Source organism: Marmota flaviventris, chromosome 7 (assembly GCF_047511675.1).
Source record: "Marmota flaviventris isolate mMarFla1 chromosome 7, mMarFla1.hap1, whole genome shotgun sequence".
In the NCBI taxonomy this organism is placed as follows: domain Eukaryota; kingdom Metazoa; phylum Chordata; class Mammalia; order Rodentia; family Sciuridae; genus Marmota; species Marmota flaviventris.
The window spans coordinates 106,735,912-106,760,032 of record NC_092504.1 but is presented as its reverse complement, the minus strand read 5'-3'; the positions used below and the strand labels follow the sequence as shown (position 1 = coordinate 106,760,032).

At 36.8% G+C, this 24,121-nt stretch overlaps 1 protein-coding gene across 1 annotated transcript in view; it reads right to left on the bottom strand.

Annotated features, from left to right (window-relative positions):
• The window catches only part of LOC114085467 (protein FAM13A-like), a 212,473-nt gene that overhangs the window by 182,943 nt on the left and 5,409 nt on the right, over positions 1–24,121 (bottom strand). The window contains exon 2 of the mRNA XM_071614026.1: positions 2,839–3,028. Within this exon, the coding sequence (XP_071470127.1) occupies positions 2,839–3,028 (190 nt within the window). The remainder of the gene's footprint in view (positions 1–2,838; positions 3,029–24,121) is intronic.

Sequence of the window (24,121 nt, the reverse complement as noted above, 5' to 3'; positions counted from 1 at the left end):
TAAATTATTTTTTTTAAATGCGTGAGTTTGTTGGGTGTGGTGGTGCACACCTGTAATCCCAGCAGTTCAGGAAGCTAAAGCAGGAGGGTCACAAGTTCAGCCTCAGCAACATAGCAAGGCCCTTAGTCAACTTAGTGAGAACCTGTCTCAAAATAAAAAATAAAAAAAGGCTGGGGATGTGGTTCAGTGATTAAGCACCCCTGGTTCAATCCCTGGTACCAAAAAAAAAAAAAAAGTAAATAAATAAAAAGTGTGAGTATCATGCTATATGTGTGTCCAAGGTAAAATGCTTAAATATGCATGAAATATCATTTTAAGAAGTTCCCAGAAGCTAATGTAGTAACATTATTATGAGGAGAGGAAATGAAGGTCAGGAGACAGGATCTGAAGGGTCTTTTTACAATATACTCTATATTTTGAATCACCTGAGTTTAATGACTATGCAAAATCATGCATATAGTCGTCCCTTGGTATTTATGGGATATTGGTTTCAGGACCCCTATGGATATCAAAACTATAGATGCATGCTTATATAAAATGGTGTAGTATTTACATATAACCTACACACATGCTTCTGTATATTTTAAATCATCACTAGATTACTTATAATACCTAATATGATGTAAATGATGTGTAATTAGCTGTTATACTGTATTGATTGGGGAACAATTACAAGAAAAAAATTTGTACATGTTCAGTAGAGACACAATTTTATTTTCACATATTTTTAATCCAAGGTTGTTTGTGAATATAATATTTTAAAAATGAAAAATGAAAAATAATTTTAAATGATACATTCAATCAAGGTGAAAAGAATATTGATTATGCAAAAATCAAAATATTATTTTAGGGTTGGGGATGTTACTTTGTGGTAGTGTGCTTGCTTAGCACTCAGGAAGTCCTGGGTTTGATTCACAGTACCTAAAACAATTTTTAGTTAGTCACATTTGGGCATCCAAATGAATAGTGAACAACCCCATAACAGATTAAATGAATTATCCAGAGTTTCATTTGTATCAGAATCAGTGGGATGCAACTTCACTCAACACTGAGTATGTAAATGAGTCCTGTCAAAGCTGTCCTGACACTTGGCTTCAAGATTTTGTAGGTCAAATTCTCATGTCCTTGCAGAAGCATTCGAATAAGTCTGCAGTTGTTTTCTGAGAATCTGGCCCTTCTGAAGCTTATTCTTCTTCAAAAATAAGGAGATAACTTCTACAAGGTAATAACAAGTCTAGTTCTGTTATTACCTTGTGAAAGTTATCTCCTTATTTTTTCAGAACTAAACATCATTTTGTCGTCTATATACCTGGTAACCAGAGCAGATGGCTATTTTTTCAATGAACACAAACACCTGACCTTGTGAGGAATGAACATATGTTCCTATGTAGTCCCTGTGAGAAGTTGGTACTTATGGCTGGGGAGCGCTTTTCACCCACTTCCAACAGAAGGACTCTTATCAGCAGGGGGAATGAACTTCCATCACGGGAAGCTAGGGGGCCTGAAGAAAACTGTATAAGGTCGCCAATTACTTTGAAGCCTCAAGCTTTACATTTTAAAATCCCTACAAATTTTATATTCTACTCCACAATGAATCTATGCTCGTTTCAGTACAGAGATGACAAAAAATTCCCAACTCTTCCCTCAGCCTATTTCCTTCCTAAATCTGTTAAAGTTTATTGATATTACTATGTGGTTTAGAGTTCTCACCTCACATAGTCTGAGTTCAAAAAGTACAGATATAGGGAATACGGAATCAATCTCTCAAAGTATCTAGGTTTGAGGCTTGCTTTAAATAAAAATATCAAAAAATCTGTGGGCCCTAGAGCTAGAAATAACTCAGAGATGAGCTGAGGGTCTAGCTGAGTGGGAGAGCCCTTGCCTAGCATGCTTGAGGCCCTGGGTTTTAACTTCAGCACCACCACCACAATAAAAAACCCTGAGAGATATAAATTATCTTTTTACCATCCAATGTGCTAATGTTTTACATGCCTAATTTGGTCACTTCAAAAATAAATGACCCTCCCAACAGTATTCGTTCTTTTTTGGTATCCTCCTGAGTATATGAAGAGTCAAGATGTCCAATAAGTTCAGATTGACCACTGTGGATAGAGACTCCAAAAGTGCTTGATTATCTTAAAAATTATTGCCTATCAGCTGGAATTTAATAAATCAAGAGAACTATTAGTGTCAGAAATTACTTTAAGTATTTTTTAATTACTTAAAACTAGGAAACATCTCAAACTAAAAACCCCAATAGTTGAAGTGATTGCTCTGTGGTTAACTGAATCAGTATTGTCAAAATCATGTTAAGGAATAATGCCCCCGCCCCAACTTGTGTGGGGGAGGTACTAGTGATTCAACCCACATGGTAAGCAAGCACTGTGCCACTGAGCTACAACCTTAGTCTGGTAACATCCACTCCCCCCCACCCCCTTGTACAGGGGTTGAACCCAGGGGTGCTTAGCCACTGAGCAACATCCCCAGCACCACCACCTCCCCCCTTTTAAAAAATATTTTATTTAGAGACAGGGTCTCTGGGTTGCTTAGGACTTCACTAAGTGGCTGAGGCTGGCTTTGAACTTGTGATTCTGCAGCCTCAGCCTCCCAAGCCGCTCAGTTCCATCACTGCAAAAAAGATGATTACAGGCTGGAATTACAGGCGTACACCACCTCGCCCAGCTGGTAACATCCAAGTATTCTGTAAAGTAATTTGCTACCCTAATGAAAGTGTTTCAAAGGACATTCTGATCATTGATTATTAAATAGTTCATACAGAAACACCACCTTAAAGCAAGGAACAGAAGACAAACAGAACTAGCGCATGATTCGACTCACCGTGTAGCGTCAAATACTCCACAAGGCTCCACACTACAGTGGGAACGCCGTTCTCCATGAGCCCCTGCCGCTGGAGCTCCTGGAGACTGACTCCAAATAACTTCTTACAGGTAGGATTCTTCTCTTCACTCAGTGGCACTGCCACTATCTTTTTCATATCTTCTTTCAGCCGAACTGCTGCTTTACTTTGCTTAAAAGAGCAAAAGAAAAAAGAGCAGTCAGACATAGTGACCACAGGAGGTTGCATGGTTACAACCGAAACATGGGATTAAAACACAAGTATCTGGAGATGAGTAGTCGTGGTCTTCACTTAAATCAAAGTCTCCAACATCTCTCCTATGTTGCTCAGTGTTACGAATTGGTGCACACTGATCTAATGGTTAAAAGGAATGAAAAATAATGAAACACCTAAAGCCACAACTTAAGCGTAGCTAAGAGAGGAAGCAATACATGGCAGTATCCAAGATATATTCCTATAGTAACCACAGGGTGTGACTCAGAAGTACCTGGTTAACAGGAGGATAAAACATTTGTAGGATAACTAACACCCCTGCCCCTGAAGATCCTGAGATAGTGAGATGTATCTAAAGATGAAAATTTATCTATATGTCCTTATAAAGTAGCTTTAATTTCAAGTATAAAAATAAATATAAACGTGGAATGGACATTTTACTTCTCTGATCTGATTAGATCTGTAATCATTATGTTCACTTAGTAATTTTTCATCTCATTAAATCAATTCATTTCTCACTGAGGTACAAAATGCCAGAGCTTCAAAACAGCAATATTTTAGGGTGGCACAATTTGTAATTTTTTTTAATATTCATTTTTTAGTTCTCGGCGGACACAACATCTTTGTTTGTATGTGGTGCTGAGGATCGAACCTGGGCCGCACGCATGCCAGGCGAACGTGCTACCGCTTGAGCCACATCCCCAGCCCCACAATTTATAATTTTTTGACAAACTTTATGTTACAAATAAAAAAATGTAACTTATATTCAACTGTGCAAAGTTATTACCCTGATGAAAAAAATTCATACAAGTTTGTCTCTTCCTTTAAAAGAAAATACATCTCAAGGAAGAGGAATATTTTGGGGGAATGCTATGCTTTTAAATGTTATGTACATATAAGTATATCCAAGTACTGAAGAAGCAGATGGCAAAATGAGAACAATTTCATTTGGGGACAGAGGTAGAAGAACTGGGGAAAACTAGCTTTCAGAGAATAAATATAGCCACTAACCAAAATATAAACATTATTGAATGACTATAGGTTAATGATGACTATCTATAGAGCTGAAGAAAGAATAGAAAGTTAAGTAATTTGGTAAAAGTCCAGTAAATGTTTCACATTATTCTAGATCCATGTTTCTTTTCTTAAGTTTGTATTAATGTTATACTGTACTTTGTGTATAATTACAGTAACAATATAAATGCCACATGTGACACAGGATGATTAATCACAAGTTATTTCTACAATTTGTATTTGAGTAGGATCCTTAAAATTTCAATTTGATTTTGAATTTTAAAATCTACAGAATCAGACCAGTTCTCATTGACATCGTAGCATCTTTTAATAGGTCCCTTTTGAAAACTAAATCTCCCTAGTAAAAATTCAGCAAGGATGAGTTTACCATATAGAATTAGTATCAGTTAATATTGTAGATATGTCATAGTTTTAGCTATGATAGAGTAGTATTGGCAAGAACCACCGATATCCACTAGGAAATGATAATTTTATTAATTTGGCCAAATTTGTAATAGCTAATCATTTTTTTCTTGTAGTTTTATAAACATAACAATCTTTTTAAATTGAATACACAGGAAAGTTCAACCAGGTCTATCTCGTAAGAAAACAGCCAAAAAAAAAAAAAAAATAACCAGTAATAATGTAACTTTGAAAGCAGACTCAAGCATAGCATCAAAAACAGCTGCTGGGGCTGAGGGTGTACAGAGGTAGAGCAACTGCCTAGTAATGTGCAAGGCCCTCAGTTCCAACCCAAGAACTGCAAAAAGGAGGAGGGGGAAAAAACAAAGCAAAACTGAGCTGAGGTTAAATTACACAAATGCGGCCTCACTTTTACTCTGTCTTCTTACAGAGACAATATCAGTGGTGAGAGCACGAACTGTGGGTGTCTACTGCCTGGGCTGCAGGAGTTTCAGTTTCCCTTCAGATACACGACGTCCCTGCCTCGCCTTAACAGAAACTGAACCAAAAACCACAGCACTAAATGAGGCATTTGGAAACTACCTTAACTGTTTATACTTTGTTTGTATATAAATTCCCATTTATCATTTGAGTTTGAAGACAGGACTCAGTTGGGTGTGTATGTGCATGTGTGTATAAAAGCAACAGACATTGCCATATATAAAAGACAGGACACCTTAGGATTCTACTGTTAGATGATCCTTAGGTGTCATTTAGTGCTGATGTTATCACCTTGCGAAAAAAGAAACCAGAATCCAAAAACTTGCGGTGAACTCAGTACAAAGTGCTAGGTCTCAGGCCCAGAGCTTATACCAGTATTCTTTTTCATAATGAAGTTCCAGTGGCCTTGTTTATTTATGCCTTCATTTATTTTTGTTCAAAAAACATTTAAGATAAAGCTAACAAAATGCACATTCTAGGACAAAAGCAAATATTTTGTTGTTTCAGGGCTACCTACTCCCCTTTTGTCTTTAGTTCTAATAACACACCCTGACCACATTTTGGGGAATAACAGCACCTTCACAGAACAGCTTGGTGGGGTGACCTCTCAAAATGACTATCCTGCCTCTAGCAAGGACTGTCCTCTGAAGCCCCACCAGGTGGACAGGCTTTTCTCCTGCAGGCTACTGAAGTGTGAGTGGCTTGTTGTACAGACTGAAAAATGATACAAGACAGTTGATAACTTGCTGCCTGCATCACGGGGGCTGAGCTTTAGCAGACCTGTCTGACACTTTTGCTGTCCAGCCACTTGGGGCGCTGCTCCATAACTTGCCAGTAGAGTGTCTTGGAGATTCAGTTAGCCAGATCTATTCTGTAACAATATACACACCACTAATTGATAAGCATAATAATAATATCTGAGAAGATAAAAATCAGAGCAAAAAGAAAGTGGGAGTCTTAGAAACATAAAAGAAAATCAGCGTGGTGAAGTTATCTTTTCATGGAGCGTTTACTGTGTACGACAGTCATAGCTCCAGATACTTGGGGTGGCTTTACTCAATAAATCTTAGTAAAGAAACATTAGGAAGAGAGATACTTTAGTGATCCCCACTTCGCTGAAAGTACTCCAGAATGTGCTCCAGGTGATATCAACTATGTGGTACAATCAGGAGTCACAGTCATGCAAGCTGAGCTGAGGGGCACATTCTTGATGTTGCCTCCATATACGAAACGGTGACAACCAAGGATGCACGTTGTGAAGACCAGTGCACGTCCTAGAAATAAACAGCAACATTCATGCTCTCACAGAAAAAAAAAAAAAAAGATTTTTTTTAAATGTTTCTCAGTTTGTATATCTATCCATTTGGCATGGGTTGCCCAGGCTAGCCTCAAATTCCTGGGCTCAAGTGATCATCACACTTCAGTCTCCCAAGTGGCTGGGATTACAGGTATGTGCCACTGTGCATTTTGAGAGTCACCCCACCAAGCTGTTCTGTGAAGGTGCTGTTATTCCCCAAAATGTGGTCAGGGTGTGTTATTAGAACTCTTGGTTTTCTTAACACAAAGTAAGATATGTATACAAGCAATATTGCTATTTCCAACATTAGAACCTGAATAGAGACAAGACACAGTAAATAGGACAAGTTTCAGAAGTCTTCAGTTTTTATAATAATTATCATCTCTTGAATATTGATTTTGTTACAGATCTCTTTAAAATTAATGCCTCTAAGTTCTCAAAATCACCTATTAGCAGGTACTCTTACTTTTATGGTTTGGATGTGACGTGTCCCCCCAAAAGCTCAGATGTGAGACAATGCAAGAAGGTTCAGAGGAGAAATGACTGGGTTGTAATGGAGTCTTAACCCAATCAGTGCTTTAGTCTCCTGACAGGGATAAACTGAGTGGTAACCGAAGTGGTGGGGTGTGGCTGGAGAAGGTGGGAACTGGGGCATGTCTTTGGGCATATATTTGTATCTGGTAAGTGGACATAATCTGCTTCCTGATCACCATGTAAGCTGCTTTCCTCTGCCACACTTTTCCGCCATGGTGTCCTGCCTCATCTTGGGCCCCGAGGAATGGAAGCTGGCCTTCCTTTGAAACTGTGAGCCCTCAAATAAACTTTTTCCTCCCCTGCAATTGTTCTAGTTGGTTCCTTTAGTCACAGCAGCTAAAACACTTAGTATTTCCATTGTGATTTAAAAATTAAAAAACAAAAAACTGAGGTACAAAGGAAAAGAAACTTTCTTGTTACATGAACAGTAAGTTGTAGAGCTAGGGTATAACCCCAGGTCCTTGGGCCCTTGGGCTTGAGCTCTTAACCATAATGCACTATGGAATCCCAGATTTTAATGCAGAATTCAATTTTAAACTACTGAACTCAATGTCCTTGAATTCCTTGAGGCAATCCTCCATGAATTTAAATACCATGAATTTAAGGTACTAGGAAGGATAATCAGATTATACTGCTAGTTAAATTCAGAACTACAAGTCTCAAGACTCTTTGGGACAAGAGCTAGAGCTAATCAATCTAACAAGGACCCTATAGAATAAAAAGCACCCACCATCTAATAAAAGGAGTGAAAGGAAAGCATAAGCTGAACTTGAGAAATCTTGTTCCAGAAATCTAGATTGGTTCAAGGACCAAGAGGTTACATTCAAACCCACAGAATGAACAACACAAAAAGTGAACCCTAATATAAAGTATGGAATCTAGTAAATAATAACTTACCAATATTGGTACATCACTTATATCAAATACCCCTCTCCATATAAGATGTTAATAATAGGAGAAACTGGGAAGCAGAGAGGAAGGGTTATGTGGAAACTATATGTTTTGCTCATTTTTCTGCAAACCTGACACTGCTCAAAATAATAAAGTTCTACCAATTAAAACAAAACTAGCCAACTGTCTTACTGGGATAACCAGGTAAATCTGGCATGTGCTGGATATTAGAAGGAAGCATGTAAATGTCTTGGGTATAATAACATGATGTACTCCAGCTATAGCATTTCTTGTTCTTATGAGGTCCATGCTTGAAATAGGAGTACAGTGTTATGGTGTCTCCAAATACTTTAAAACATTTTAAACACCAAATGACTATGCATGCATTTACATGTACATACACAAGCATATACACAAAGACAGAATGAGCATAAATAGAATACTAATTTTTAGATCTAAGTGGGCAATAAACAATTTCTTCATCATACTAGCTTTTCAACTTTCATGAAAGTATGACTTTTTTTCATTAATAAAATTTTGGAAAAAATAGACACCCTTCAAAGAGGTTTCTTGTTAACAAAGACTATTTTTTTTTTCACAGCCCATATAGGAAGGAAAGGAATATGTCTTTTCAAGTTGCATTTGAGAAATTAACAATAACAATTATGGAATTATTCTTACACAGAGATATAGGCAATCATATTACCCTAGACAGGGATAGCATCCTGGAGAAACCACTAGATCTGAATTATGAAACCAGGTGTGAATCCTGGGTCAGCTACCATCTTGTATATTCTCACAGGGAATGTCAGCCCCTTTTGTCAAGTGTGCAGCTTTGGAGGGAAGAAAATGCAACAATAAAGCATGATGACCCATGCTCTCAGACTCGGTAGCTGAGGGAAACTCAGGAATCATTGGGAAGAAAAACACTGGAGCCAGATCCCTCTCACATTTACCCTGTTGACCTTAGAAGCATTTCTATCTACATCAAGACCATGTCCTCATCTGTTAGGCTGCAGTCATAACACCCTGCCCCCACCTTAAAGTGTCATGAAAGTTTAACAAGATAAGATATGCAAAACTACCTTGTCTGCAAACAGAAGAGGTTCAAGCATGAAAATGTTGATTGAGAATTTCTTTTTGGTGATCAGTTCTTCAAAAGGGTACTGTGGCAGAATTTGCCCTTGCCTACTGATGGGTATTTTCCTCTTCTCTAATAACAAATGGCTGATTTTCTTTGGGAAGGTGGGGAGAGGGTGCTGTAAGCTGCACCCAGCTTCCCTTGCAGCACATCCTTATAGATACAGATAGCCAGATGTCAATGAGCTGTAAATGGAAGTTGGTGGGGTCATGAAAAATTTCTTCAAAGGAGGCCCACACAGTCTGTTCCCCATGTCCCTGCTTTCTGTTTAGATCACAAACATAACACACAATCGTCATGTTATGACTGTGCAGCAAACCCTAAGCTAGAAGATAAGCTCTAAGGACAGTAAAACAGAACAAAGGAACTTTCAGCCTGATGGTATTAGAGTCACATACCCACCCTGGAGCCTATTTGTGAGTTTGTTTCTTATGAGAGAGCATTCCAACAGTGCCTGTCAGAAAGTCACAACTGTTTACTCAAAGTAATGTTAAGTCAGGGAAATCAGAAGCTTTCTGTGAATCAGTTTTTTCTACTCTAGTTCATTATTTTTAAATTCAAAGTATTTCTTGGACATCTCACTAGTCACTCTTACACAAACTCTTCATAGCACTTATTATCTAAGTGCATGGCAGATTTTAGACAATGGCTTGTAAGCTGGAATCCGTGGTCCCTAAAAGTGCATATTTTAAGAAATCATATCCTCAAAGAGCTCTATGAACTAAAAAATTAAGATCCAATAATCCTTAAACATTCACCAAAAAAAACAGTTTAATTAAAATTTAAAAAGAAATCATTTGTATTTATTTTTTCCTACTTAGCCCATTTATTTCTTTATCCAAATAAATATATATTTAAAAATAGCTTGGATCACCTTATATCTCATTTTTCAATTAAGTTCAATTAATTTCTACAACTAATACTTTAAAAGTCTATTAAAAGGAAAATTCCCTATATGCTTAATATGATTGATGGTCAAGAAACTAATAGCCAGGACAGGTGGCACACACCTCTAATCCCAGCAACTAGGGAGACTGATACAGAAGGATCACAAGTTCAGGCCAGCCTCAGAAACTTTTAAGCTCCTCAGCAAAATAAATAAATAAATAAACAAAAAAAACAAAAAACTTGAGATGTAGCTCAGTAGTACAGTGCCCTCAGGTTCAATTCCCAGTATCATAAACAACAACAAAAAAGAAATTAATAAAAATAATTCCAATAAAAACCTTGTGCATTTTATCACTGCTCTGAAATCAAATTAATGAGTATAAAGAAAAATAATAGAAGACAGAAAAGGTGTAAACCAGAATTAGTTTCTGCCAAGGGTAGAGATGAGACAGGAAGCTTAAGGCAGACATCACACCAGAATTATGATATCTGGAGAGGACCAGCAGTAGGTGATCTTCAAAAGCTCCTACATCTGTTTATTACCTTAGAAACAGAATACACTTTAGAGAGCAGAGTTCAACTGCCAAAATACCTACAAAGACCACAAGGTGGCAGATATCCAGAGACATGAGAAAAATAATCAGCTAACAGGGAGTGCAAGTTTATGAGGCAGACAACTCTCCTGACCCAAGCTAGCTTCTGAGAGGCAGGGAGAGATGGCCACACAGTGGCCTGATATTCTAGAAAACAGTTCTTTCACAGCTGAACAGGGGGAATCCCTAAGCTTTGGGCCCTCACTGCTATACCCCACAGGAATTCTTCTACTAAAACTCCATCTTGTTCAAAGATGAACAGGAAAAAGCACCATGGCCAGCCTGTATTCAGAGACAGTACTCTATGAACTAAAAAATTAAATGCTTCACAATTTGCCTGCCATAACTCATCAGAAAAATGTTGTCAAGAAGCATATGAAAACTACAATCTACCATACAAAATTAGCAAGTTAATAAAGATATGACACCAAAAGCATAGGCGACAACAAAAAGATAAACTGGGATACATTAAAATTAAAGAACATGCATCAAAAGGCACCATCAACAGTGGAAAGACAAAACACAAAATAGGAGAAAATATTTGTAAATCATGTTTCTCATAAAGGATTAAAATACAGAATATGTAAAAAAGAAAAAAAAATACCTCCTACAATTCAACAGAAAACCAACCCACTTCAAAAGTGAGAAAAGGTTTTGAACAGACATTTCTTCAAAGACATATATATGACTAAAAAGCACATGAAAAAATACCCAGCATCACCAGGTTTTAGAGCAATGTAAACCACAATGAACACCACTCCATACCCATCAGGATGGCTATTATTAGAAAGAAAGAAAATAACAAATGTTGTTAGGATATGAAAAAACTGTCATCCCTGCACATTGCTGGTGGTAATATAAAATGGTACGGATGCTGTAGAAAATAAGTGATTCCTCAAAAATGAGAGAGAATTATCATGTAATGTGGTAATTCCATTTGTGGGTACACACCCTAAAAGTAGGGACTTAAATGGATACTTAGACCCCAATGTTTATAGCAGCATTGTTTATAACAGCCCCAAAGCAGAGACAACCCAAAAGTCCATTAGCAAATGAATGGATAAATGAATGTGCTCTATGCACAAAATGGAATATTATTTGGCCTTATAAAAGAATAAAATTCTGATGTACACTACAGAATGGATGAACTTGAAAAACATTCTACAGGGTGAAATAAAGAAGACCCAGAGACAAAAAATTTATGATTCCATTTAACTGAGACATTTGGGTTGGGTAAATTCATAGAGGCAGAAAGTAGAACAATAGTTGCCAGGGGCTGGGGATAGAAACTTAGGAAGTTACTCTTTTTCAGTACAGAACTTATGTTGGAGAAGATGAAACATTCTGGAAACGAATAGTGGTTATGTTGCTTAACACAGTGAATATAGGTAATGTTGTAGAAAAACTGTTAAAACAGTAAATTTTGTTATGAATATTTCACCATATTAACAAAAGTTAGTAAATCAATCACAATGATGGAAGACTACAAATGCAAAAACTTAAGAAAGAGATGAATGATCAGGAGCGGGAGATGTGAAATGGAGACTGGCAGAACTCAGGGAGAGGAAAAAGAGGAAAAGACAGAAATATTTCAGAACTGAAGACTAAATTATAAAGAGCACAAAGAAGAACAGAAACATTGACAAAGTAAGAGCCAGAGAGGACAAATGAGAAATGTAGGTATAATGAAACATTTTTAAACATCACCAGGATTTGAGAGACTACAGAAGGCAGCTAAATGAGTTCATATATGTCACTAGAGTCCCCAAAGGCAACCAAACAAAAAGATGCATTATAAGAAAATTATTGGAATAACAATGAAGAAAGGATCCTGGGCTGGGGCTGTAGCTCAGTGGTAGAGCACCTGCCTCATACGTGTGAAGCACTGGGTTTGATCCTCAGCACCACATAAAAATAAATAAATAAAGATATTGGGTCTATCTCCTATTAAAAAAATTTAAAAAAAAAAGAAAAAAGAAAGAATCCTTTGAGCAGTCAGGCAAAATTGTATCATTATTAATAAGGAAAAAAAGAAAAAGAACAGCCTCAAACGCATAGGTGGCAATATTTAACACCAGAAGACAACAGAATAAGATTCAGAAGATTTTTAAGGAAAGTAATTTAATAGGCAGATTTAATAGCCAAGCTGAGCTGTCCTTCAATTATAAAAGCTACAATTTGAATATACAAAAGCTAAGGAAACACTATCCATTTGAACCTTCACTGAGAAAACTATCAGAACAAACTTTAACCAACTGATAAGTAGCTGGGAGATTTTGATGGAAGGACCAGCACAGAAATTTAAAAATAAAATAAGACATAACTATGTTATGTAGAGAAGGAATGAGGACCTGGAACAACTGCATGCAGAAGAGAAGACTGGGGATCAAAACATTTCCAAATTTTAGAAGAGCTGCCATAAGGCCCAGAGGACAGGACCAGAAAGTGAACGGCAGTTATCTGGAGACAGATTTTAGGATATACCAAGAAGTATCAGTCACTTCTAAGGATGAAATGGATTTTCTTAGAGGGTACAGAAGTTCCTAGTAAAAGAGAGGGGAAAATAATACTGTGATTCCTTTTGTCATCTATTTTATTTATTTATTTAGAAGGGGGAGCAGGGAGAGGAGGATGGAGTAGATGAGGAGAAAAACTGATGTTGGTAAGAAGAAAAGAAGTGGGATGTGAAGTGGTTCTCATTTCCTGAGGGCAATGTGGCCTTTTCGGGGCAGTCCTCCCTCTAGCCAGGACTCCACACAGAGGACAAGGGCAAGGAACAGTGAGCAAGGATCCCACTGTACCAGATGGCACCTCGAGATATCCACTGTGTACTGTTACTTCACATAGATGGGAGATAGCTGTGAAAACTAATACCGAGCATAATCTGTTTTTGTTACTATATGATCGTCAAAAAAAAAAAAAAACAATAGAAGGACATATACAAAAATATTAAGTGTTTTTTTCTTCTGGGTTATAGAATCTTATCAAGTCATATTTTCCTTTAAATTATTTGTATTTCCAAAATTTTACACTCCAGATATGCATGACTGTTGTAACAAGAAAATGTACAGGCTACAATAAAAAGTTAAATTATAAACCTAAAAGCAAGTCAAGTCAAAACCTATTACTATTAACTTCCAGTGATGGTTAAGAGATCTGCAGATCCTCTCCTAGAAACTATTGAAAACTAGACAAATTTTTCAAAAACACCACCTCTCCACTCTGGAAATTGATTGATGGTTAAAAAAAATAAGAAACATTTATTCATGAAAAATGATGACATTTATTTAAGAATAGTGGGCATTTGTGACATTCTGGCCTGGACTCTGGGCTTGCTCCCATCCCTTTCAGCCCCCAAGGCTGATTGGACATTAGCGCTACCAGCTTTGCTATCAGAGGGGGTGATCTGATTGGGAAGAAAGGGTAAATATTCACATTAAGTGGGTCATCTACAGATGGTCCTTACAATGAGATTACAACTCATGACTTCCATCCTGGAAAACCTATCATAAGGTGAAATATGATAGGCTGAAAATGAACTCTATACATCTCACCTACCAAATACCACAGCTTAGCTAGCCTACCTTAAATGTTCTTGGAATATTTACATTAGCCTACGGCTAGCCAAAATCATCTAACATAAAGTCTGTCCTATAATAAAGTGTTGACTATCACAATTACTGAATAGCGGTATCCAAAAAAACACTAGTAGCAGCACACCATAGGCGGATAGTCATTTCCCCTCACGATCCCAAGACTGATAGGGAGCTGTAGCTCTTGTCTGCTGCCCAGCATCTCAAGAGAGGATCATACTGCAGGTCCGAACCCCAGGAAAAGACCAAAATTCTAAGTTTGAAGTACAGCTCCTACTGAACGCAGGTAAGCTTTTTCACCATCGTAAGTTGGGGACTGTTTGTGTCTGATAAAAGACTTGTATCTAGAACATGAAGAGCTCTTTACAACTCCATAAGAACAAATGACACAATTAAGAATTTTAAAATGTCCAACATTATTAGTAATCAAGAAACTGAGATACCAACAAAATTCACTAAAATGGCTGTAATTAAAAAAGACCTACAATATCATATGCTGGTGAGGATACAGAGAAACTGGAACATTGCTGATGGGAAGGTAAAATGGTGAACCCACTTTTGAAAATAGTTTGGCAGTTTCTTAAAATGTTAAATGTAAAATTACTACATGACCAAGTAATTCTATTCTCAGGTATCTAAGAGAAGAGAAATGAAAGCACATATCCATCCTGTATATAAATATTCAAAGTAGCATTTAAAAAATAATTTTTTTGTAGTTATAGATAGACAAAATGCCTTTATTTATTTTTATGTGGTGCTGAGGATTGAACCCAGTGCCTCACACTTGCTAGGCAAGTGCTCTACCACTGAGCTACAGCCTTAGCCCTCAAAGCAGCATTATTGATAAGAACCCAAATTTGAAACAACCCAGGTATATATATTGACTAGTGAATGGATTAATAAAATGTGGTATTATCACATAATAGAATATTATTCAGTAACAAGAAGGAAGGAAATACTGATGTGCTACAATATGAACCTCAAAAACAAAGTGCTAGTCACAGGAGAAGAGATATGATTCCATTTATATCAAAGATCCAAAAGACAAAAATATAGAGACAAAGTAAGTTACATATTTTCTGGAGGGGGGCAGTATAAGAGAGGAAGATGAGAATGTGGGAATGGGAACTATCTGTAAATGGGCATAAGGGATCTTACTAAGGTAACAGAACTTTCTAGAATTGGACTGCTTGCACAATCAGTAAATTTACTAAAAATCAAATTGAACACTTTCAATGGGCATACTTCATGATACATAAAGAGCTGTTAATAAAGTAGAAAAGAAAGTCAACACATGCTTGATAATTTCCTGCCAAAATAAGTCTATGCTATCAGTACAAAGAATATCCTGAAATTAATCTGATTTTAGAAACATTCCATATTCCTCATCATAGTAACATATTCATCCCTCTTCCATAGGTCAGTTGACACAGGTCAACTCTGGGGCTGGTGATCACTACTGCTACCAAAGCATAAAAACCCTGAAAATACACAAACATTCCTGGACTGTTCGAATCTTTGGGCTATTTGGAGAAAAGAGGGGAGGCTCTTCTTGTTATTATTTTTGGCCTTCTGTTCACAGTTGTTGGCAGCTTAAACATAAACAAGGAGATTTCAACAGAAGAGAACAGTCTTGCAGGAAGATACTGTGAGTCAAACCTGAAAAGAAATGCTCTTGGAGAGGCTGTTCTTGCCCATCGTTCCTCAACACATTCATTAGAATGTAAGGTTATAAAAGAATGCTTTGGATCTTAAAAAACAAAAAACAACTTTGAAAGCTCATTTAAAGTTAATGACTAATAAAGAAGAGGAGCTACAATGTTAAGTGAGTTTACTTTGTATATAGCCTTTCAGAAAAGTCCAATGTGCTTAAAAATAACGCAGAATGTAAGTAATTACATGTCTACATGATTAATTTACAAGCATAAAAACTTCTGATATTTATGTTTTTAACTAACACTTGCCCTCTTTTGTGTGTGTGCATGTGTGTGTGGTCCTAGGGATTGAACCCAGGGCCTCCTGCTAATAAACTTGTAATCTACCATTGAGCTCCAGCTCCAGCCCCTAAAATTTGCTTCTTAAATATTAAAAGAATCTCTGGAATTTAACAAACATAAATTCATTGATTATAAGATAATTTTATATCAAAATTCCTGTAAACAACTGGTTTCCTTCTGGCATATTGTATTGCTAGACTTTGTGAACATTTTTCTAGCATAAACTCATTTCTACTGTACCATTCTTAAGTAATTTCTGCAATTTTCACATAGTGAAGTACAGTAAAAATTTTACAAATATGCAGTGATAATCGCCAATTCCCTCATTTACAAAAATCTCTAACATTTTTACATTTTGGTTTGTCAAAATATTAAGTTAATTTGAAAGGAGATGACCTGGAAATAAATAAGATATACTACAATGTTCACTTGAAATTGAATAAATTACTCAGTTGGTAGAAAATTGAGATTTTTCTATTAAGACTCCAGTTGCCAATTACATTGTAACCTTCCCCCAAGAACCTATCTTTTTAGTTCACATCAAGGAAACCTGCCCTCAGCCTGGGCTACCCTCCAGTGCTCAGGTAAAGGAATCCCTAATAGAAGCAAGTGCAGAGGAAATTAGAGTGGGTATATTTTAAAACTTCATCTGTCTAACAAATGAAAATGTACAACTGACTGACAACCACAAATTCTGAGAAGGATGCAATGACTCAGAGACTCCTAGAACATTGTGGGAGTCTCTTGCTTTTTAACTCTAATTCTACATGGGAATGCTTACAACTTGACCCATGACTACTTGGCCTTCTCTTTTGTACTTTTCTTAATGCAGCATAAATAACCTCCTGAGACAACCAGCTCAGTTACACACACTTGAATCCGTAGTATTTCTTTCTTTGGAGCTGAAACCGCTTCATTACATTCTACCCAGCTAGCTCTATGAAACTTTCAGGGAAAGAACTATATTCTTTTATATACCAGATAATTTCAAATAAGTTATCTGCTGTAATTATAGAATGTATCTGTACAAAACAAGTACTGTACACACATAAATTTAATATTAATTGCCCTTCAAATCTCAAACAAATCTTTCTTTCTTTCAGATAGGCCTACCATTGCATGTTTGTTGATTGGTCTTTAATTTTAATGAAAGTAATATTTACACTTGATCAAACTCAAACAACATACAACAGTTTGAATGGAAAAGTCTCCAGGTTAGTCAGCTTTCTGTTGCTGTGGTAATTTGGAGGAGGAAAGGTTTATTTTGACTCATGGTTCAGAGGTTTAAGTTCATGGTCGATTGGCTCCATTGCTCTGAGCCAAAAGTAAGGCAGAATGTTGAGATGGAAGGATGGGGTAGAGGAAAGCTGTGCAGCTTAGGTAGCTAAGAAGCAGAAGGAGAAGGGGTTGCAGGGGTATGCTCCCAGTAACCTGCTTCTTCCAAAGGTTCCCACCTGCCCACCATTTCCATGCTCTCCCAGTAGTCCTTTCAAATTGCTAATCCATCAAATGGATTAATCCACTGATGATGTTGGAGCCCTCATGATCCATTCACTTCTCCAAAGCCCAATCTCTGGGCATTGCTGCACTGGGGACCAAGTCTTCAACATATGACCTTTTGGGGGACACTCAAACCATAGATTCAAACTGTTAACAGTCTCCCTATCTGAGCCCCAATAGTTCTTGCAGAAAATTTCTATGCACAATTAAGCATATACATGTACAGTCTCTGGGAGTGTAACTCAATGGTAGAGCACATGTTTAGCTCCATGTTCAATCCCCAGGACCATAATTAACAAATAAATAAATAAATAAATGGAATTATATTATTTGTATATTTATGCAGCTTGCTTTTGTCACTTAATGATATATTTTAGAGGTCTTCACTTATTGGCACATACAGGTATTTAATGGTCCATTATACAGACACATAATTTATTTAACCCATCTTTTTTTTTTTTTTTTTACTGGCACTAGGGTTATTTGCAGTTCTTGTTATCAGAAGTATTGCAGAAAGAAACATTTCTGCACACATTTTTACATAATTGTTCAAGTACTTATAAAACAGATTCCTAGAGGTAAAATTGCTAGATTTTATTTTTTTTAATTTATTCTTTCTAGACATGACAGTAGAGTGTATTTTCACATATTATACATACATGAAGTATAACTTATTCTAATTAGAATTGCACTCTTGTGGTTGTACAAGATGTGGAGTTTCACTGTAGTATATTCACATATGAACTTAGGAAAGTTATGTCAAATTCATTCTACTGTCTTTCCTATTCCCAACACCCATCCCTTCCCTTCATTTCCCTTTGTCTAATCTACTGAACTTTCATTCTTCCCCCACCCTTGTTGTGTATTAGCATCCACATATCAAAGAGAACATCAGTCTTTGGTTTTCTGGGACTGGTTTATTTCACTTGGCATAATAGTCTCCAGATCCATCCATTTACTGGCAAAAGTCATAAAGTCATTCTTTTTATGGCTGAGTAATATTCCATTGTGTATACATATCACTTTGTCTTTATCCATTCATCTGTTGAAGATAGGTTTACAGTTTGACTAACAGCACAGGAGAATGATGGCTTCCTTCATTTTCTTGTCTAATTTGGATATTATAAAAATTTTAAATGTTGCTAGTGTTTAATTATGAATGAGATAAGCATTTTTCATATGTTTATTAGCACCTTTGTTTCTTATGAACCTCCAGTCCTTAAGATTTGCCCATTTTTTTTGGCCATCAAGAATTCAAACAATAGGGGCTTGAGTTGTAGCTTAGTGGTAGAGCATTTGGCTAGCATATGTGAGGCACTGGGTTTGATCCTCAGCACCATATAAAAATAAATAAATAAAATAAAGGTATTGTGTCCATCTACAACTAAAAAAAAACAATGAATACAAACAATAATAAATGCTGGAGAGGAAGCAGAGAAAAAGAGACACTTTTACACTGTTGGTGGGATTGTAAATTAGTAAAATCAATATGGAGTTTCTCAAAAGACTAAGCATGAAACCACCATATGACCCAGCTCTACCACTCCTTGGTATTTATTCTAAAGAGTTAAAGTCATAATACTATAACAATACATGCATACTCATGCAATTCACAGTAGCCAAACTATGGAGCCAGCCTTGGTGTTCATCAATAAATGAATAGATAAAGAAAATGTGGTACATATACACAATAGAGTTGTGGTCGGCCATAAAGAAAAATGAAATTATGTCATTTGCAGGAAAATGAATGAAATTTGAGAATATTATGGTAAGTCCCATAAGCCAAACTTAGAAGGTCAAGGGTTGTATGTTTTCTCTCACATGTAGAAGCTGGAAAGGAAAAAGGATGAGAAAGTTTGGGGTGGGGAAGTGTCATGAAAAATTAAGGGAAATAATAAGAGTAGAGGAAAGGTACCAGGGGGAGGGAGAAGGGGAGAGAAAGGGGAAGTATTGGGGACTGAACTAGGGCAAATTACATTCCATGCATATATAATTATGTCAAAATGAACTCCATTATTATGTATAACTGTAATACATTAATAAAACATGTTAAAAGGAGAATTAAAAAAAATATTTGGCCATTTTTATATTGAGTAATTTTCTTTTTCTTATTGATTTGTAGAACTTTTGCATGTTAATTTTTCTTCTTTTGCCAGGGATGGTGGTACCCCCTTTTAACTTCAGCAACTCAAGAGGTTGAAGCAGTAGGATCACACATTTGAGGACATCCTGGCAACTTAGACTCTAAGTCTCAAAAAAAAAAAAAAAAGGAGGGGGAGGCTGGCTGAACATTATTCAAAGTTGGAGTAAAATAAAATGTTTAGAATTGTTTTCCCCAAACCATTCATTTTGAATAAGTTAAAAAAAAAAAAATCTTCAGGGCTGGGGCTGTAGCTCAGTGGTAGAGCACTTGCCTAGCATATGTGAAGCAATGGGTTTGATCCTCAGCACCACATAAAAATAAAGGCATTGTGTCCATCTACAACTGAAAACATTTAAAAAGTTCAGTTAAAAAGTCTGCCTGCTATTCATATAATCATCTTATTTTTATATTATTTGTGTTAATATGCAACTTATGTAAACTTAATTATACTATTACTTGCTGCACTACGACTTTGTAAACTGTTATAAATTCATAGTTATAGATAACAAAGTATGCTTAGTTATATTTCCTGTTTCAAGAACTAATGGACACAAGCTTCTTCCTGGTCTCTGAAATTTAATTTCCCTAAATTCAGTTTTAAGATTTAGATCAAATTAATGTGATTCTTCCGGGTTTGACAAAGTCTTCTCGGCTTAGTTAACCCATTCTTCTACTTCATCAGCTGCTCCGTGCTGGTTTGCTCTTTCCACCACTGTTACTGAAGCACACAAACATTATATGCATCTGCCTAGTCTACTGTGCTTCCAAAAACCTAACCCTAAAATAACTAACCGAGATCCTAGGTACTTCAGCCACATTTTCTGAAAATCTCTTCATATTAATCCTTAATTGGGTCACTAACTGTGTGCTGTGGTCTGAAAGTGTGTGCCCCCCATTCACCCATGGAAACTGAATCTTTGATGTGGTGATATTAAGAGGTGGAGCCTTGGGGGCTGGGGATGTGGCTCAGAGGTGGAGCACTCGCCTAGCATATGTGAGGCACTGGATTTGATCCTCAGCACCATATAAATGTAAAATAAAGATATAGTGTCCATCTATAGCTAAAAAATGGTGGAACCTTGGAAGGTGGTTAAGTCAAGAAGGGGACAAGTGCCCTTATGAAAGAGGCTTGAGAAAGTGCCTTTGCCCCTTCTGCCATCAGAGGACACAGCACTAAGGCACCATGCACGAAGCAGAGTCTCATCAGAAAACAGACTTTTCTGGCATTTCAATCTTAGACTCCTCAACTTCTAGAACTATGTGACATAAACTTCTCTTTATAAATTAGCCAGCCTAAGTTATTTCATAACAGCAGTTTGAATGGACTGAGACATTATGCTTTTGATTTCTGAATTCTGTACAGCAGAGATGAAAATTGAACTTGCATTACATATTTGCAGAAGAAAATCCACATGATGCCTTTGTTTGCCTGATTCTGACCTGGTCTTCCTCCAACAGCTCACCATTGTTTATTGTAGAAAGAAGCAAAGCTAAATGTTTAATCTTGAATGCAGTTTGGTCTAAATCCAATAATATAAAGTCACTTCAGATCATAGAGTTCATTTTACTTAAAATAGACTCCACTTATAATTTCAGTTTTAAAGAGACCACCTTAAGACAAGACACAAAGTAGCCTGCCATATAATACAAACAATATTTTATGATGCTATGTATCTTACAATGTGTTTTCACATGATTGTTTTATTTGCTTCTCACAATAATCGAATTTAGGCTGCTATGAACCCTATTTGATTGGGGAGGAGAGGAAGAGATGTTAAGAATCCTGCCCAGGGCCTATCAGCCAGCAAGTGGCTGACACAAGATTCAAAGCAAAACTATGTCTCCTGCCTCAAATCTTGTCTCATTCTATTTCTTGATAGTTTTCTCTAAACCATAGTCTAGCAAGGCTAATAATGGTGAAGTGTACAGATTAAAATGTTTCTGAGTAGCTGGGCCCACGGGTGCACACCTGGAATCCTACTTACTTGGGAGGCTGAGGCAGGAAGATCACACATTCAAGGCTAGCCTGGGCAACTTAGTGAGACTCTATTTTAAAATTTAAAAGAATTCTTAAAGGTCTCAGATATAACTCAGTGGTAGAGTGGGCCTAGGTTTAATCCCCAGTACCGCAAAGGTTAAAAAAAATTACATTTTTTGAGTATAAATAATTGAAATTCCAACTCAAATTGGCTAAAATAACAAGGACATTTACTATCTTGTAATGATTTAATTCAAAGTTCAGAGAAAAAAGGACAGGAAATTGGGATTCAATGGCTCATAGAGTCCATGACCATTCTACCATTCGTTGTATAAAGCCTTCCTTCTTGATCCATAGATCAGTAGCCTATCAATAGTACCTGGGGTGCATAATATTTGCAGGGAATACACTACTACTCCAATCATGGGACATGCATCTTTGTCTTATTCGCCAGATAGAGGAGGGATCTGTCAACTTGTATTAGACTTGGATTAATCTGTAAATAAATATTCGTTTCCTTGAGCTACTGAGATTCTCGGGTTTGAATGAAGATTGGGAAATTTAGCACGAATACCTGGGCTAATCCTGATTATATGCCTACCTGAGAAAAAGTCACACACTGACCTGCATGTATATCATTTGAGATGGAATGGTCTGGCAGAAGTTTTTATTTTCTACATGCAATTTTATACAAGAGAATTCCTCTGCTTTTCGGTTGGAGACTCAAAGTGGTCAATAAAAAATTTTGCATTTTTATTGATAAATCTTGCTAGGTGGAAAATTAAAAAAAAAAAAAAAAGCCCCATTAGAAGATATAATGCTTTTACAGGTATGGCCTTAGGATCCTTCTTAAGGATCTTCAAATGATCAATTAAAAAATAAAATTTATAGCCCAGCACAATGGCACACACCTGTAATCCCAATGGTCTGGGAGGCTAAAGCAGGAAGATCATGAGTTCAAAGCCAGGCTCAGCAAAAGTGAGGCACTAAGCAATTCAGTGAGACCCTGTCTTTAAATAAAATACAAAATAGGGCTGGGGATGTGGCTCAGTGGCCGAGTGCCCCTGAGTTCAATAAAACAAAATTCACTCAAGTGAAGCTGCTAGATCTTAGAGCGTGACTTACTTATTTTGGTTTTGCAAACATTTTATTAAGCAACTACTACCGCTTAGCCCTGAGCAAGAGACAAGACATGCAAATAAGACATGTCTAAATTTTACAATCTGCTAGTGAGACACACAAATGAATAACATCCAGGAAATTGAACAGCTGGTCAAATATTACCTAAGATCTGCTATGAAGATAACATACTGCTTAGTAATGTCTAAGATCAGAGTGCTGTTAGTGGCAAAAACCAGGACTTTCCAGGTCTGCAAGGCTCCTAACAAAAGCCCATGTAGTTTCTAAAAATTAAAAAAAAAAATAGCAAGCTTTTATAAAAATTGAATTCTTCACAACATTTAGAAAATCTAACTGCAGTCTGTGAGGAATGAATTTGACATCAAACATCAAATTAGAAACTACAAAGAAGATAATCATGAGCCCTGAAATTTGAACTTTTATTGTATTTATTTGTTGTATTATTTAAGGAAATTCAATTCTGCTAAATAGAGAACAAAAGTAACAATGAGGAGGACAGATTCAACTGTGTATAGAGAACATGGAAGGAAGACTTTCGGAGACTTTTTATGTCGCTCTAACAAAAAATATTGTAAATTGGGCATGTTTATAAATAACAGAGATTTATAGCTCATATTTCTAGAGGATGGAAAAATCTAAGACCCAAGGTGCCTTATGGTTTGGATCTAGAATGTTCTCTGAAGGCTCATGTGTTGATGACTTGTTCCCCAATGAAGTAGTGTCTGGAGTGGGGATTTGGGGAAGTGCTTGGATTGTGAGGGAGCCAACACTGTCAGTGGATTAATCCATTGATGGATTCACAGCTAAATGGACTATGGGGAGGCGGCAGAAATATAAGAGGTGGAACCTAGTTAAAGGGAGTGAACCCTTGAGGGTGTGCCTTTGAGACTATATCTTGTCCTTGGTGCATCTCTCTCTCTCTCTCTCTCTCTCTCTCTCTCTCTCTCTCTCTCTCTCTCTCTCTCTCTCTCTCTCTCTCTCCTTTCTCACTGCTACAGTGTGAGCAGCATTCCTCTACCATGTCCTTCCACCATGATATACTATCTCACCAAAGGCCCCCAAACAATGGAGCCAAGCTACTATAGGCTGAAATAATGAGCCAAAATAAACCTTTCCTCCATAAAGATTTACTTTTTCAAGTATTTTGTCACAGCAACAGCTGGATCACATAGTGCCTTAGTGTCTAGTGACTGATTTGGGTGGAAGTCCACTTCCTGATTTATAGATGGCTTCCTTTTGCTATGTCTCAATATGGTGAGAAGGTGAGGAAACTCTTTGGGGTCTCATTTTATAACAGCACTAATCCCATTCTTGGGGTCTATACCTTCATGACCTAACACCTCCCAGAGACCCTGCTTCCAATATCATCACATTAGGGGGTAGGTTTTAACATACAAATTTTGGGGAGACACGTTTGGTCTAGAACATTCTATCTCTGT